General features: G+C 35.3%; 1 protein-coding gene across 1 annotated transcript in view; it reads right to left on the reverse strand.

Moving 5' to 3' along the window:
• The window catches only part of Dock4 (dedicator of cytokinesis 4), a 437,995-nt gene that overhangs the window by 210,118 nt on the left and 208,846 nt on the right, over positions 1–19,031 (reverse strand). Inside the window, exon 8 of the mRNA XM_026408408.2 lies at positions 18,570–18,721. Within this exon, the coding sequence (XP_026264193.1) occupies positions 18,570–18,721 (152 nt within the window). The remainder of the gene's footprint in view (positions 1–18,569; positions 18,722–19,031) is intronic.

Raw genomic sequence — 19,031 nt, forward strand, 5'->3', positions numbered from 1 at the left:
ATTACTTCACTAAAATTAAGGGCAAGTAGCTTTATATTTTATGGTCTTCTAAGTCTATATAACTCAAAACACAAACAGAACTCCCCAAAACTGAAACTTGAATTTTCTTTGATCTTTAAACAAAAGGATCTCAAACTTCATTGAACATGCATTTGAAAATACAGTTCCACCCAGATTTAATGCAAATACAAACAATGTTGTTGATCAGCCACTAATTCTAGGCAATGAACACTTGTAGACACCATTTAGATTCAAGATCATGTATGACACTATTTATTTATGTTCAAAAAATAAAATGATTATCAACCCAAGGAAAATTAATCTACCAGCTACCATAAGCTTCAAATTCTAACTGAATTTCAATATCCTGGTGCCTATGACAGAATCAAAATGCTGGCTGCCTCAGGCAGAGAACACAAAGCCAATACCCATGGAATGTGTAATTATCACATGGTGGTACAGCCTTGGGCAGTGCAGCTTCTGCCTAGGGAGCAAGCAGGGAAATGGAGTGCTGGACATCAGTTAAAGTTCCAGAACCTACCAAGTCTCTGTTATTCATCACTAGATCCTTGGCTTAAACAATGTCTGTGCCATCCAAATACACAGAAGGAGAAAAAAAATGATAACCATAAACGGATCTCTAAGGAAGCATATAGATTTTAATTTATGGCCGCTATGGAAAACTTATTCTCTTTTGTGATCTAAATTCACAGAGATATATTTAACAGATACAACTGCCTGGCTAACCTCATCTTTCTTCTTATATTATGCCTATTTCTGACCTCTCATATAAAAAAGGGCAACCAATACACACTTCTATGGGGCCATTTCCATTTCTATTACCTAAGCTTTTTTCCACAGAGCAGGTAGCTGATAAGGCATAAATGGAGAGAATACAAATTACCATGAGGAGCCTCAACTAAAGTCAAAGTTCCTATATAATATTATTTTGAAATGGACACTGGGAATGACAGATACAATTGAGGGTGTGGAGTTGAATTAGTCTTATCCAACTGTCATTTACTATAATTAAAAAAAAAAGACTTCATCCTCTCTTCATAGTAGAAGAAAATTCAGTATTATTTCAAATTTAATATAAAAGAAAATATGCAAACATGTATCTTAAGATAAAGGAATTATATTTCAAACAGTCTAAAGTCATATTATTAGGTAATACTTCTGAGAATTCACCACTTGACACGCACTCTGCTAAGGACTTCACATCAATTAACTCCTTTTATATTTACTTCATTCTTAGGAAGCAGATACTATTATGATAACCATTTTAAAGAAAGGAAAAACTAAGATAATAAATAGCTTTGCCCAAGATCACAGAGCTGGTGTGTGACTGAGTAGAGATTCTATTTCATGTGTAAAGTGAAAACCCTCACACTTCATCTGAATGTCATAGGTAAATTATATCTCTGCTCTACACAACCATTGAGCTCATATTTCCAGAATACTGAGATAAAAGCATTGTCATTTATTTACCTGGGATACCCACATGATTTAGTCAAGCCTGGTCTTAAAAGTTCAGGAAATTTCCCCATGACCTGGACTAAATGGAAAGGAAGAAGTATCGATACTGACTGAGTAGGCTTCAAAGCAGTCTTTGGTAAGTTTTTTTTATTTTTATTTTTTTTGTTGTTGTTGTTGAAAGATCCTGTTTTGATCATTTATTTATATGTGGTGCTGAGAATCTAACCCAGTACCTCACACATGTGAGGCAAGCTCTCTACCCCTGAGCCACAACTCCAGCCCAGTAGGTATTGTTTGTTTTGAGACAGGGACTCACTAAGTTGCTTAGGGCCTTAGTAAGTTGCTGAGGTTGGCCTTGAACTTGTGATCCTATCTCAGCCTCCGAAGTTATGAAGCATGTAGCAGCACACTTGACTTTGGTAGTTTTTTTTTTTTTCAATGAAAAAATGACTTGATAAATAAATTATTCTACTAAACAAAGGTCAAACTTCAAAAAGAGTTTAAGAATTTGATTTTACTTTTAGTCAAAACTGCTAAAGTTTAAAGCTGGCATTTGTATTTACTAATTATAAAACACAAGCAATGTGAGCATTTCCCCCTCTTCTGTATCATGAACAGTATGTCCTAACTATACATTTTTTTTTGAGTTGTGTTTCTGAATGATACATTTAAACACTTATTTCCATTGAAACACTGGAAACAAATACCACATTACCTTCTGATAGGTCAATCCACAATGATGAATGCCAAGAAGATTAATATATAAAAATCTATCAGGCATTTTAGACATTAAGTTTCAACTAAATATAAAATTTAATACTACTAAATGTAAAATATATACATATTCCATATACGTGAGCTTTATCAATATTATGGTAAAAATGTTTTCTAATGTATTCTATTTCAGAAAGAGATCCTTTTTGCTCTATCACAATTTTAATTTCACTTGTCTAGATAGAATCCTAATTATGAAAGTATTCTACTATATCATATCTTATTTCATAAAGAATATCAATATGTACTAATCTAATGATGTATGCCTTAGCTTAAACATGCCTTAAGAGGGAGATAAAAAATAGACTGAAGATGAGTGCAGTGGAGGTAGTTATGTGCAAACTGTTAAAAAACAGTCTTATTTATAAAGAATATCTCTGTGGTCAATTTTTTAAAAAATTTATTTGGTGACATGATGCTGTTATACAAACTCAGTTTCTTTCACCTTTATTGATATAGCAGGTAATCAATCAGCAAATGATTTTGGAGAGGGGGGGAAAGCCTACAGTAAGGAATTTTAGAATCTCTGGGTTATAATCACCTTCTATCATTCATATATTTGAGAAATACCAGGATGTCTGTCTTCAAGGCCAAGATAAAAATTGAACAAAGTTAATGATATTTTATTCAGACACATCTTCTAAAATTCTCTCAACTATGTCACATGAAGTTTTGTGGCTACACATAAATGTACTTTCAATGCTCTATCTTAAGTCTGCTTATTAAGTTGTTTTTAAAAAATTAACAAATCTACTTTTCCTAAACTTAAAAAGTGTCCTATTATAAGATAAATATACCTGAATTGCATTGTTCATGCTTCTTTCCTAACTTTTAAGAGATTTGGGTGTTTCTTTCCTAGTCATTGACCATCTTCAGTTTCTACCCAATGATTTGGTATTCCTTGATAAGACTAAACAAATATACAATTTTAGGGATAAAACATAACATCGTCAAAATAACGGAAAAGCTTTAACTCTCCCAAATGTTCCTTCTCTTTTTCATAATATCCTTTTCTTTAATGTTAAGGAAATCTCCAAAATTTCCCCCAAAGACATTTCAACCAATGCTGTCCCACCACCAGATGTGAGATTCACCATATCAGTTTCATGGCACTTCTAATGTTTAGATCATGCCATTTAATCCTGTCCCAATGTAGATTTTATATCTTCATTATATTAAACATATAATAATAAATAAATCTGCAGTGACTAAGGTTTTCTAATGCCTCCCTCTTCTTAAAGATTAAGGAAATTGAATACTTACAGAAAACCTGAGAAAAGAGAATTGATATTATCAGTACAGAAAAGATCATTATTGGCCTCATATACTGCCTCATGTTCTTCTAGAGTAAATTTCACTACAGGAAGCAATTTAGTGTCCACCTGTGTTTCATTATACATCATGATACTATAAATCAACAATAAATAATTCTTTCTCTGGAAATAAAGACTAACAAATCATAATTATTATTTATAACCTACCTTCTTCTGACAAGGTTTTGAGAAAACCAAGATAATGTAATAAGAACAGAAATAAGTGTCCCCAGCATAGCTCCTAGAGAAAAATAATAAAAGCAAATATGTACCTTCTGGTGCCAGACCCTATAACTTTGGCTTTATGTGGATCTTCTCATTTAATTCTCACAACTACCCTAATGGGGTAGAACCTATCATGCTGCTTGCCTGACAATTGAGAAAGCTGGGTTTGAGATAACAGGTAAGTTGGCCAAAGTTGTATGACCAGGCAAGGACGGAGGCAGGATACTAATATCTAGAGTCCAGCTCGAGTGTCTTGGCTCTGAACAACATGCAACCCTGTCTTTGAAAGAACAGCACTTCAGAAACAGAAAAAGAGCAATACTAACTATGTCACATAAAATATTCTCCATAAAAATTAAAAAATAATTACAAATGCATGAAGCCAAAAGAAAAAAATAAGCCACAACATGTGTGTGTTTATGAAGTTTATGCCTTCACAGCCAAACCACTGAAATTCTGATGTCCTGAAAAAGACCTCTAATAATGAAGAGTATGTTTCAAATAGCACAATTTGGTAGAAATGGTTTTAACCACGTTACATGTACTATAGGAAGCAGGGTGAGGATCTGAGGACTCCAATGGCTTCTCCTCTGTTTCTCAGCACATCTCAACCCCTCAGAAGCAGGCAACCTTCTGTTGCAAAAGTTTTACCTAGAGTCCTAAAGGACCCCAGGCCAGACAGATCTGGGAAGGTTCTTGTAACCTTCTGCATAATAACATCAAGTGGCTCCCCGATGGGGTGTCTGTTGCCTTCAGAAGGTAATGCAACTAAAAGACACTAGTGGCCAATATCAGAGATTTTGATATTTCAATCGAAATGTATTTATATATTCTAAAGGTTTTTAAATTTTATATTTCATATAAAAATTTTTGTATCTCTCTGTATGGATTCATGTTTATTTCTACAACTCACCTAAGAAACAAAACTGTCTAGTGATTTAATGCATGTAAAAGTTACACAACATGTACTTTATCCAAAATATACGACTAGGTAATAACGTGGGTTGAACCATGTGGTATGAAAGATATAAAGCTATAAAAACGACAAAGACAGTTTCTAAAATAATTTTTAAAAGTTAAATCATTGGAGGGGCTGGGGCTGTAGCTCAGTGGTAGAGCGCCCGCCTCGCAAGTGTGAGGCACTGGGTTCAATCCTCAGCACCACATAAAAATAAATAAAGATATTATGTCCAACTACAACTAAAAAAATATTTTTTAAAAAATTAAATCATTGGAATAGATTTATGATCTCCAAAAGCAATTAAAAAGGGAGAAAACATTAAAATGGTCAATTGGAGGAAAACCTAACTGTCATGGTATTTTTTACTCATACAAATCAATTTTGCAACAAAATATCCATGTAGTAACTTCGAAAAAACAAAGCCAATATCTTAAATTAATTATGCTGTATGTGAGAATAACAACCAATACCTCTTCTATACCGAGAAAGTGAGAGAGAAGACACACTAGAAACCAGGGAGGAAACAATGAGAGCAATAAGATGGACAATAAGATGGGAAGAGGTAAGAAGATGGCTGGACAGTGTGAATTCTAGAGTTTATCTAGAAGGCAACAGAGTATGCATGAACTCAATGGCTTCTATTTCCTGGCTCTCCTACATTTTCTCAGATGCTTTCTGATTGACTAACAGAGCAAGATGCTCCCAACAATCTGTTGTAAGAGACCAAAATATGCTACCCCAAAATATGTCTCCCTGGCATAAGGATTGTTGAGCAATTAAGAAGAAGCAGATTTGGGAAATCTCTCTGCTCTCCCTCTATTTGCCTAGAAGGAGACAGATGTATGCAATATCCAGCCTCCCACTTCTACCAGGAGGAACCATGTTCACCAATGAAGACAATTTTAGACCCTTACGGGCCTGGAGACGGCACAATGGGTATCTACATTAACAACTTTTGCTAACTATTCTTTGCATTTATTTGCCTTCCCACAAGCTGCTGCACTTAGAAACTTTATCTTTTCTTTTTAAATTTGTTCTAATGAGTTATACATTACAGCAGAATGTACTTTGGTTCATTGTATACAAATGGAACACAACTTTTCATTTCTCTGGTTGTACGTGATGTAGAGTCACACCATTTCTGCAGTCATACATGTACCTAAGGTAAGAGACTTTATCTTGTCCTTTCTATATCAGTATACTGATCTTTATTGAAGATGCTGTTAGCTGAAATTCACAGCCACCTATTTCAGAATTACTCATTCCCTGGGTGTCTTCCATGTATACACAAAATGCACATGCCAATAAACTCTGGTTTTCTTTGTGAATCTTTATTTTTTGTTACAGGGGTTAGTTCCAACTAAGAAGATATATAGGTTGTAAAAAAAAAAAAATTACCTTTCCTCCCCAACAGTGTGAAGAGAGCTGTAATTGTGTTCTTTCCTAGCACAAGTGGCAAAAGACAACTTGAAATAGAAAAATATAAGCTACACTATGAACTGTTGAAGTAACATCCCCAGAAACTGATGCTACTTAGATCAGGCAGGACACCATGAGAAGTGGGTGGAGGGTGGGCTGGCAGCCCTGGGTGGCCACATGGGCTTTAGTGCTCACTATGGATGAAGGATAAAAGGATGTTATATGCAAAGAGAATTATCAGTAGCAAACTGGACTGGTGTCCTTATCCAAGGACTCCTAACCCAGTTATCAGAACATTCTCCTGAGAAGCTGTACAAAGCTGAGGCACTACCAGGTGATCCTGATTTATCAGGTCCAGGTACATTAAAGGACCCTGTTCAAGCTTAAAAACTAAGGTCCTAACCAGTCAGAATCGTTGATTTTCTTTTAAGACAGTCATATATTATCAGAAAACAGGCAACAAAACCCAGGTACCTTAGGGTCAAAGACTTTTCCCCGTCTTTCTCCCAATCACATGACCAACATAAATGACAGAGTTTTTCCTTGGCAATAAATGAAAGCAACATCTCAAGCAAGTCTTTCTAGAGGCTATTAATATGCTTTCTAATTTTAAAACTAAAGCAACATTAGGGCCATGAGCTCTTTGACTAAAGGGAAATGGAAAGAGGAAGACCCTGAATGCCAATGTTTCCATAGTCGTTTATTTAAGGAGGAAAGAGATGTGCTTTCTGTTTTAAAGATCAACATCCAAGCACAGCTTCACTTTACAAATGCATGAGTGTGGAAGAACTAAGCACCTAATGATGGGATAGCTTTGTTGGAACAGCAAAGAACTTGACTTCTGCTGAGTGACACAAGAGGAGATAAATGTCTAAGCTACAGTCAAGTTCATTGCCAATTTTCAATATCAAGTCCTTTTCTTTCTTACTACTCAGGGTGATTATTAACCACTTTGTGCTATTTTTCATTTCAGATGATAAAGACATTCAAGTAATTTTGTGTTTAGGAAGGTAAGACTCAATGATACAAGGCATGCAAAACTCCATAAAATTATAAATAAATGATTTTCACATCTGCTGCTTCACGTTACAAACAGTTTCCAGACTTATTGATTGAAACATAAAACAAATAATCTTGATTAGATGTTGATTTAGGAAAGGCAACAATGAATCTAAATTCAAAAGACATGGGACCCTAGAAATCTCAAAGTTCACTTTGAGTAAAATCCTTAGAAAGAAGAATATTTTATGACTAAATGACTTAGGAAAATATTTGCTTGCATTTCTCTCCAGAAAAGTTTAACTGGAAAACAAGTTTCTCAGAGAAGGAACCAGAAGTAGGGGTGATAGTATCTAGGTCAACAGAAACAGAGACTGTGAAATAAGAAGGGGTAGGCAGAAAGTCTCATATTTATTCTTCTGGGAATTTACATAATTTGATCACTGTAAACATTGTATCTCTGACACTTTATGAGGAAGGAATCACTCTGATATATATTCAGCAATTATTCTGACTTTTCTAACAATGCCTCTTTTTTAGGAAAGCATGTGTAATAAAGAATGTTGAAAGTAAAGTAAACCCAAGCTCTTCATAATTTCTTTGGGTTGAAGTATGCAATTTTTTTAAGGCAAAGAAGCCTTCATGAAAACAGAATAGGCAATAAAAATCCATGCAATTCAAGTCCTACAAAAACAATAAGTGTAATAAATCTTCCATGCATTTATTATCTCAAAAAGATGTTCTTTTTTTAATAAAAATAAGTCAGAATCAAATTTCCCTTTCAGCAGCTTACCTGTAAGATTCTTCATTTTCACTACAATTTTTTAAAATGAAACTAAATCATCATTAAATGGCATTTATTAATTAGATGGCACATGTCATAGGCTTTTTTGAAAGTCAGAAGCTTTCTTAATCAGAAAGCTACAAAGCCTGTGTACTGATAGACAAATGTTAATATGCATAAGAACAGGTACACTAATATCTGCTGAGGTCTGCAATTTACATAAGTTTAAAAAGGAACCTTATACTGAACTTAACCTAGCCACTGAAAAGGTTAATCATTGTTTTAGACATTGGAATTACTTTTATAAAATAAAATTTGTATGTTGGATACTTTAGAAAAGAAAGTTATAGAAATTCTGGCCTTAAAAATGTTTCTCAACATTTGAACATAAGTAGAATATAAGATTTGTGAGGCAGGACTAACTTTTCTCATTTTATTCAATGATGAGCACCCCAAATGAGTGGCCTGGAAGAGGAGAGAAACAATTATTTGCTAAATAAATGAATGAATGAACTGACCTCAATAATTCCACAGGAATACTGTGAATTTATGTTTAACTGGAGAAGGAGAAGGAGAAGGAGAAGGAGAAGGAGAAGGAGAAGGAGAAGAAGAAGAACAAGAACAAGAACAAGAAGCTGTAGCCTCTGTTCAACTTGTAGTCTAAAATTTCTAAATGGAAATGAGATGGAAAAGATGCTATGCATTTATCTGACAATTTTTATGTACTTTTTAGCATGACAGTGTTTGTAAATGATGGTTCCCTAGAGACAGGTCTGAGAGCAGAGTTCTGATTAACATAGTGTAACATGAAACAACTCTATAATGTTTCTGATGCACTCAACACCTTGAATTCTCTCGCTTATTAAGAAGCACATCCCCCCTGGAGTGGAAGGATGATAGCGAAGATTAAGACGCTAATGGCATCAACTCTTAATGCTTCCACTCAACAGCAACGCAAGACTTGAAAGCTTCCTTTAACTGCATCAACCCCATGTGTCAGCCACTCTGCAAGGTGCTGAGAATACAAAGATGATGAGAAGATACAGCCGCATCATTAATAATTTCTTTGTTGATGTTGAATCATCCTGCAACATAAATGGCACGGAATACCAAAGAAGTCCTTTCCAGGTGGTTTCTTTGTGTAATGACAGTTTATCCCTCAGGGAACTTGGGAAAACTTAATATACTGAATTCCCTCTAAGCAATAATCACAGGGTAGAGGAAGAAACAGAATTCTAGCAAAAAGAACACTAATCAGGCCATATTTTAAAACACACAGATAGGAATAAAATGCCCTTCCCGTAACCTTCTAAAATACTTCCATGTTAAGGTAAAAAAGGGACAAGTCACCCAAATAATTGCCTAGAACTCAAGAGAAAGAGAAGGCCAGTTTGTAAGGCTTTTTGGTTTTCTGCAATTTTGAATTTCTAGCCACCTATTATAATAATGTGATTCACAATTTCAAAAATAATTGGAATTGTATGGCTCTTAAAACGCAACATAAAAAAATAAACGAGTTCTACCCTGAGTGTTCTCAGTACGAAAAAAAGTGTTTCTTGGCTATTTTGTTTTCATTTAGATTCACCTCCTGGCTGATTTCTTTAAAATCTCTCCCATTAAGGACATCACTAAGTCTCTAAAGCAATTACTTGTTTGTTTGTTTGTTTTTATGAGACACAGAAGTGTGACCAAAGGGGGAGTAAAGCACAAATGTGATTAACTCTGAAGTGACAACAATCCCAATTTTCATGCACCTGCCAGAACAATCAAATGATGGAGAAGAGGGAGGGTGGGGAGCAGCAGTGCCTTTCAACAAGAGGCCCAAGGGAAGGGTGCCTTGGGTCGCTGACAGGCAGACACCCCCAGTGAGATCTGTGCCAGCATGTCTAGACACAGCAGGAAACACTCTGGGCAGTATGGGTGGCTGATACTGCCAGGATTCACGGAGGTCTCTGAATGCCTTCTCCATCTATTTTTGCTCTTGGGGCTGTGCTCCTTGAATGTCTGGCCAGTTGAACTTTTCCCCTACATTGTTGCTTTGCTTTGGACAGCTTACAATTTTAGTTTTATAAAATGAAACTAGAAAAAGGGAACCATGCATACAATTTTTCAATGTTCAAAATAATATATGTTCCTAATTTATATAAAAATATAGATGCCAAACTTGTATGATCATGCCATGGTGAGCTGTAAATGATGTATGAACCAAGAAACACAAGTGCAGCGCACAGAGAATTAAAAAATCTTATCTGCTCTCTTGACCTCTTATGTACTAACATGTAAACACAAAAATATTAGCCTTTTTTTTTTTTCCTACTCTCGGCCAAATAACTAGTTTCCTTAACAGCTCCCTTCTGTATGCTCTTGAAAAATTTCCCCAGGAACTGAGTCTTTTCAAAAGTATAGTTCTTTCATTTTCTTTTAAAAATGAAAAGGCTCTTAGATGTTGTCAGCCCCCAAAGAGAACTACTAGAAGCTACAAATGTAATTTCTTAGATTCTCTTCAACATATCACGGGATTCCCAGTTTTCTCATTCTTTTGGACACGTGGTGTTTCAATCATCAGCCCTACCTCCTACTTCTGATCTGCACTGCCTGAACACTCCTAGCAAAGCTAACTTGGAAGCCAGGTTCCCTACAGATTTCAGAGATCTCTTAATGGTGCTCACTCAATGCACCCGGGGATTCTGTTACTCATCACAAACTCACTATCACATTCTTTCTTCCTTTTTTTTTTTTTTTTTTTTTACATTGGAGTATTATTTTTTAACATTTTATTTATTTATTTTGAATTGACAAAAATTGTAGCTGGGCATGGTGGTACACTCCTACTCTGGAGGAGGATTACAAATTTGAGGCTAGCCTCAGCAATTTAGCAAGATCTTATCTCAAAATTAAAAAATAAAATAAAATAAAAAGGTCTGGGAATGTAGCTCAGCGGGAAAGAACCCCTGGGTTTAATTCCTAATACAAAAGAACAAATTGTATGTATTTATATTATACAACATGATATTTTAAAATATGTACATATTATGGAATGCCTAAATCAAGCTAATTAACATATGCATTACCTCAAATACTTTCCCACCCCATGGTAAGAACACTTAAAACCTACACTCTCAGCAGTTTTCAAGAATACATTGCTATTAATTATAGTCACCTTATTATACAATAGATCTCTTGAACTTATTTCTCCTATCTAACAAGTTCTATGTCCTTTAACCAACATCTCCCCAAGCCCCCACCAATTCTATGGTAATAACTATTCTACTCTCTATATTTTATAGTTTGACTCTTTTATACTCCACATATAAGTCAGATAATTTGATATTTTTCTTTCTGTGTTTGGCTTATTTACTGATACTGTCCTTTAGGTTCATCCATATTGGGCCAAAGACATGATTTCCTTCTTAAGGCTGAATAAGCACTCCACTGTATATGTATATATCACCTTTTCTTTATTCACTTATTGGTTGACCCTTAGGTAGTTTTCACCTCTTGGTTATTTTGATAGTGTTGCAATGAACACGCCAGAGCAGAGGAGGTCTCTTTGACTGATTTCTTTTCCTTTGAGTCCACACCCGGTAGTGGGTGGATCCCTATCACACCCTTGCTCTCAGTCTGCCTACCTTCCTCCTGTAACTCACTTCCAGTCCTTTGCTGTCAGATGGCAGCCAATCTTGTTTAGAATTTTACTCACAAAAGAGTAAGGCAACAAACACAAAACACCTCTATTCCACCTCAACATTTTATGCCTATTTCACTGACCCACCTCCCACATTAATCAAAGAAGCATCCTTCATCTTTTTTAAAGTAGATTCCTGGCACTTGCTCTGAGAGTCACCTTTGGATCTCCAGCTGGGCCTTGCACTGTGAGCACAGGACAGTTACTCCTACGCACTTGTGTAATGAGTGAATAAACAAATGAACGGGAAGAGGTAACAACATTCTTCTAACTGTAATTTTCTCACCTTTGGAGGATGAACTTATACTGATTTAGAGCTCTGATTTTGCTCTCATCTGTAAGTTAAAGTTTATGCTTTAAAGGCAATACTGACCTTCCTATATCAGTAAGAAAGAGGCATTTTACCATGGAGCTACATCTCCAGCCTATTTTGTTTGTTTTTGTTTTCATTTTCTATTTTGAGACAGGGTCTTGCTAAATTGTTTAGGTGGATTTTGAACTTGCAGTCCTTTTGCCTCAGCCTCCTGAGTTACTGGGATTACAGGTGTGCGCCTCTGCGCCTAGGTAGAAAAACACTCCTTTTAAGTTCTGTCAAATATATTATCAAAGGTAATCATTGTGGGTTCACTTGGATGCAGGTATGTTTTCTAGACAGAATGGTATTGGGATCATCTATGGGACTAGACTACATCAATAAAGTAATCTTCCACCTAATATTCCATTTTACTAGTTTACTAGGAGGGCTCTCTAAATTTTACATTTTACTGTAATATCTTACATAAAAAAATCAACAATTCCTTGAAGACATGATTTCTTTAAGAATTCAAGGGCAACCATCACATATTTCTAGTTATGTTAAAGTATACCTCCTGTTCTGGTTTTTTAAAATCTTCATCATTATAGCTAAGATTTACTAACTAATTACCAGGTGTGCAAGCATCACACTCAGAGTTTAGTACTAAAGTAATTCTAGGGGGAATGCACTACTATTATCCTCACTTAGCAGATGAGTTAATAGCCACAATATACATGAGTTAACTTGCCCAAGATGATATAGTTACTAAATGGCACAGCCAGGATTTCAACCCAAGTGATATAATCAGAGGGTGGCCACGTACATACTGTAAAATGGTTTCAAGATGCAGGAAGATAAGTATCTTCCAGATGGAGAGAAATTCACATATGAGTCCATATAAAAAATCTGTATTCTCACCAAATGTATCACTGCTTATCTTTTCTTTAAATAATAGAATTGTTATGATATACTGAATAAAATATAATTGTAGGCATATAAATTTATATAGAAATGTATTTCCAGGAAAATGAGAATTTAACTGAATAATGATAGAAAATATACCTAACTGCAGGAAAGTATGTTAATAAGGTATCAACAGAAATTTAACTTCATCTATAATTAATTACAAGGATAAGGCTTTTTCCAGAAGTACTATCTTGCTCCTAATTTCTCAAATAAAAGGCCATGCCAGCAGCTCACATGCATGAGTAGCCCTATAGTAAGGTGAATGCCAATTGGTGGCACTCAGGTCCTATTAAATATGGTCTCAGATGAGAAGGAAATAAAATAATGAATTAGTTCCCAAGACAAATGTACAATTTTAATTAATGAAGCCTTAGAATACATCGATAAATAAAGTAATGAACGTTCTAGGGGAGTTAGTCAACCACTGAACTATGTCATTTTCACCGGCCCATATAATTTACAGTCAGTTGTCTATTAATTGCCATGTCAAAGAAAGATAAGCATTAATATACAGATCCATAGCTCCATAATCTATGCACAGCATAAACACTATGGCAATTTCTATTGCCATGCATTCTAAGAGCCAATTTTAAATACAACCTAAAGGAGATACTGTAAAATATAATACCAAGTTGTTCACTTTCTCTGTATAATGAAAAAATGCATGTTCCCAGTCCAAGAGCTCAGTTAAGACACAGCACACCTTTCCCTTTCTTCCTTTCTCTGGTCCATGGATAATCCTCCCATCTGCAAATTCAAGTCTGTTTCCTGAAGCCCCTCTCCTAAGGGAGCTTGACCATCCCTGATTTCACCTCTTCCGGAATGTGATCTCTTCCTCATCACTGGATTCTTTCTGTCAATTCTTAAAGAGTTCAAGTTCAACTACTCTAGTTTCTTAAAAGACAAAACAACAAACTCTCCACAAATCTCTTACTACACAATGGTGAGTAAAAATTGGCTAAGCAAAAACAAATTACAATTTTATAATTTGTAGCATATTCTAAATATTATGGATAATGAGATGAGTGAAGAGATTAAGAATACTTATTCCTGCACAGACTTCCCTGTTAAAATATCAGCTCCACCACATGCCAACTGTAGGACTTTTAGCAAGGTATTAATCTTTGTGCCTCAGTCTTCCCAGCTATAAAATTTGATATATTTGTAGTACCTGCCTACCTTATAAGGTATTTTACACCAACTAAAAAATTAATATTTTTAAAAGAGCTTAGAACAGTGCCTGGCACATAAGAAACATTATACAAAGGCTATAAAATGTCTAAAATAAAATTACAGAGAACTGGTTCCCTGCCTTTCCTGGCTATACCCTTGCAGACTGGTAAAATCAAATTTTGACCAGATAAATATTCACTAGAAACATTTCACTCATGTGAAACTTCATTCTGGAAAACTAATTTTTTTTTTTTTTTTTTTTTTTTTTTTTTTTTTTTTTGGTGGTGCTGGGGTTTGAACCCCGGGCTTTACACATGCAAGGCAAGCACTCTACCAACTGAGCTATATCCTCAGCCCCAGAAGTGTGTTATTTTTAATGATCATCGAATAGCTGGCCTACTCTGGCCCATGGCTAATCTCTGTCTCCAAACTCTATAGTCTATTTCCTAAAGCCCCTATCTTATGGGACCTTCATCCTGGGCCTTCTGAGCTGGTGATGCTACACAAACAGCTGGGGGAAGGAAAGTGGAAAAGAGGTCTGCAGCAGGCAAGCGCCAGCAGGATGCTGTGAGACTACACCTGACTTTACTCATACTTCATACAAGAGGTATCCATACCACGCAGCAGCGGCCTAACAATCTAGGCCAACTTCAGGCGGAGCCAGTAACTGTTGGAAGATAAAAAATTAGCACCAATTTTCCAAATATGGCCTGGCTTTGATGATGATTTAAGGGTTGTTATTTATTTAATTTTATCTATCTATCTATCTATTCCATTTTCCTGGTACCTGAGGAGATATTATATGCTTCACAATTTTGTGGTTTTTACACATTGCTCCTTTTGTATGTTTGATACTTGAAAGAATGGAATCTAAGATTTTGATCACAGTCGGGTAGCAAGAGCTGATGCTACTTTTCTTTCTTGTTTGTTTGTTTATTATCTGTGGTATTGAGGATCCAACCTAGGGCCTTAAGCATGCCAGACAAGTACTATATGACCGAGCTACACCTCCAGCCCTACTTTGCTTTTCTTGAAATATTTTGAGGACTCAATTTTAAGAACCAATTTCTAGAGCATGGACTATTCCTAAGGGCTTATATTGATTCCAGTATTGCCATTATCATTAGTTTATAATAATTTCTTATTAAGACTATGACTCTCATTCTGGTCAATAAAATCCTGTCCAACTATGGAAAATTTCAGACAAACACTAAAGCATTTAAGGAATAATTCTGAAGAGGCCTACAATGTACAGGTTAAGATGACAGGGCTCTGGGACCAGACTACAAGATTTGTGGCTCTGTTTTACCTCTTGCCACTTACAGAACATTAGGCACATTACCTAATCACTCTGTGCATTAGTTGCCTCACCTTTAAAACTGATGCTTATAACAGTATATTTAGAGCACTTAAAACAAAGTTGGACAGATGGCTGTTTGCTTCTTAAAGGAGGGAGGTTTAAAAAACCAAAGTCTTAACTAGTTGTCTGCCTCATAAGAGAAATAAACATCCTCCTTTCCTTCTCTCTCCTTTACAGGTCTTGCAAATGTTGGCCCCTCCATCTGTACTTAGATGAGGTAACTTCCTGTGATTAATGGTCAGGGCAATGCTATAAAGATCTCACTTAGATTGCATTTTATTTTTGTAAACTGAAACAATAATGACGCTATATAACAACAGAAGCATTCATTTAACTATACCATTTTTTTTTTGTCCACGGTTTCATTGTTTGGAATTAGATTCTGAACTATCAGAAAACAAGAAATCAAATGACTCCCATTTCTTCAAAAAATAAAATACAAGGAATTTATGAGGGAGTGGGAGAGGGAAGCAATAGGGAAAATGTGACTTATAAGATTTAATCAACCAGTTGCAATGTATGGATCTGATTTAGTTCTTGATTTGAATAATTTGTGAACAATATTTATGAGTCAACAGGGGAAATATAAATACTGACAGGAATCAGATATTTGATGATATCAAGATAAATATTGAGTTTTTAGGTGGCAATTTCTTTCAGAGTTCCCTTTTTTAGAGATATACCCTGAAATACTTATATTTAAAAATAGTTAGAGGGTTACGAATTTGACTCAAAATCATCTGGGGGCAAAGAGGAGGCTTGGACAGGGATATAATTAAGAACAGCCCTGAGCTGATAACTGTTGAAGCTGGTGGTGGGTATATCAGCATGCCTCATACTGTCCTACCTTTTTAATGTGTAATTCTAAAATAAAAAGTTGAAAAGAGAAAGACATAATGATTTAAAAATACCCACATAAGAAGAAATCTAATAGTACCCTAAAATCACATCTTACATGTATAACACTTTCTTCTGAGATGATGCAGACATTTTAGATTCATTATCTCTGCGGGGCACACTGAAGGAAGCAAGGATCCTTATCAGTTCTAGGATGGAGGGAAAGGTAGGGGTGCATAAAGAGGTCAGGACTATGGAGGTGCCATCAACTCCAGGGACAGGAATCAAGCCCTGTCTTGAGACTGTGCACCCTGTACCTCTTCACAAAGGGACTGTGCCCTGGTGTGGTTGGCAGCTGGAATCAAACTTACTCCTGACAAGATTTGGAACTCAGCCTGAGAGATAACAATCAGTGACTGTCAGAGGCCTTAGAAATGTGGATAAGCTAAACTGGAGATGGTTTCCAATACAGAGTAAGCTTATGTTTTGATTCTGATTCATTCTTTTGCCAAACACCTGTACAGTGATTGTGAGAGCCACAGGTGAACCAACTCCGTGAGCAGAGGCAAAGAGGACTTCAGGCTTCATTTCTCCTGGGTCTTCACAGGTCAGGTGGGATATTAGAGACAGGGGAAGAGAGGAAGGAGGCAGGGGAGCACCAAAGACCAAGCACATTACAGACCAGGAAAAGGGGCCCACTCCTGGTCTGAACTTGGGGACCACAAAGACAATATTTTGGGAGTTATTTTCTTACTTTCACCAAGTAAAAAGGAGAGCTCTGGAAATCAATGACTATATAGAATGTTTTAGAAAACTTGAAAATGTCTATAACCAGACAAAACTCAGGAAGAAGTTAATCGTAACCCTAAATTAATATAATCTGACATCAATGCAATTAGAACATTAGTGGCAAAAGAGAATTTATGTTTCTTAAAGACTTCAGCTTCAAGGAATGAATGAGCAAGAGTGCCATCGTTGTTCCTTTTAAGTTTGTACAGTTTGTTAAATATATTAAAGAAACCATATTACATGCAAACAATGTTACAAAGATTTTGTCAAACTCTACCCATAAACCATATATACTTCAGCAGAGATGATTTATCTTCAAATAATCTGTCACATGTTTTTTTTAAAAAGTGCTAAACTATAACTTGGATCAGTCTTTCAAACCCTTAACTTCCCTTTTTAATGTGCTGATTTGTGAAGGGAGAAAGGTCTTCTAACACTCTGATTCATTTCCTCCAGCAGTGTATAAGGTAGATTTTCAAGTGGTATTGCCATTGTTATTTCCACACCTCATAAATTCTGTCCTTATGGAACCAAAACACTACCTTCTAAATTCTACGGACACTATCCACTGTCATGAAATAAAATGTACACTTACCAGTAAAAAATGACTAACAGAAATTAACTCACCAAAGATTTTATGAGTATAAATGTATTTTAAAAACCCTGATATATACTTCCTAGAAAAAGAAATCAATTTTATGAGAAAAGAAATATTCCACAATTATTTTATGTTTATGAAACAATGTGTGGGGCTCAGAATTCTTTAAAATTGCTAGTACTATTTTCATAAGTAATTTTTAAAGCATGGTACAATGAAGATAACTCTGTGTGATTTGAGTGACTTAATTTTAATTCTTGATTTAAATGTAAAAATTTTAACTTAAAAGATGGTTTGCTATATGCTTCACTATGATTTTTTTTTTCTAAAAATTAAAAACTTGCATTGGTGATGTACCTTAGTGGTTGAAAATTTGTCTAGTATGCACAAAGCCTTGGGTTCAATCTCTAACACCGAAAAAAAAAAAAAAGTTAAAATTAACATTTTCCAAAGGACAACAGGTAAGACTCATATAACTGAGAAAAAAGTGTGAAAACTCATCATCATTTTATAATTCTGAAACTTTACAGAAAAGATTTATGAATATTTAACTATCTCTTGATATCAACTGATCCAAACAGGATAAGAATAATATAATTGTTTACAGAAAACTGAAAGAAAAAAAATGTGCTGACCTTGATAAGCAAACCAATTTCAGACTGTAAAGAAACTTCCTTCCTTGTATTTCCAATGCAAAACAAACAAAACAAATAACAGACTTGAAACCAAAGCCATGCTTCCATTTGATGTCAATTATTACAATTCTATAGGCTGTATAGAGTTCTACAGATGAGAAAATTGAGACTGACAGAGTAAAATTGTACAAAAGTCACAGAACTTAAAATGTGCTGTATCACAAATTTCTACCATCCTAACATTATTTCCATAGGTAGTATCTCCATATGTAGTTACCTGATTGGTCGATTCTCTTTACTGTCAAAGAGGGAGAAGATGACCTCCAGCTCCTCTCCCAGGTTGGAACACATAAGGCTCTTCATCTGGACAAAGAGATGGTGACTGCTGGCCTGCACTGGGGTGTCCTTCTTCCGATGTCGATGTTCCATCTGAATGACAACACCCCACAACCCCAGCAAAAAACATGATTAGAATGGACCAAAGAAAATAGTGGCACTCAACAAATTAATTAATTAATGGTAGTGATGTCTCAGGCTAAATTTTCTTTTTTTTTTAATTTTAGGATTCAGTTCTAATTTAAATTTAAAATTTCTGCCAATTTCTAAAATGAGAAACTATGAAGTGTATATTATAGCTCATGAAGGCAATTTTGCTTTAAGACTTAAAATTACCAATGTTAAAATCACATCAACTCATAGAGGAGATTCAGAAGGAAGTTCAAAGGATTCTGCAGCTCCC

This window comes from Urocitellus parryii, chromosome 3 (assembly GCF_045843805.1).
Source record: "Urocitellus parryii isolate mUroPar1 chromosome 3, mUroPar1.hap1, whole genome shotgun sequence".
Taxonomy (NCBI): domain Eukaryota; kingdom Metazoa; phylum Chordata; class Mammalia; order Rodentia; family Sciuridae; genus Urocitellus; species Urocitellus parryii.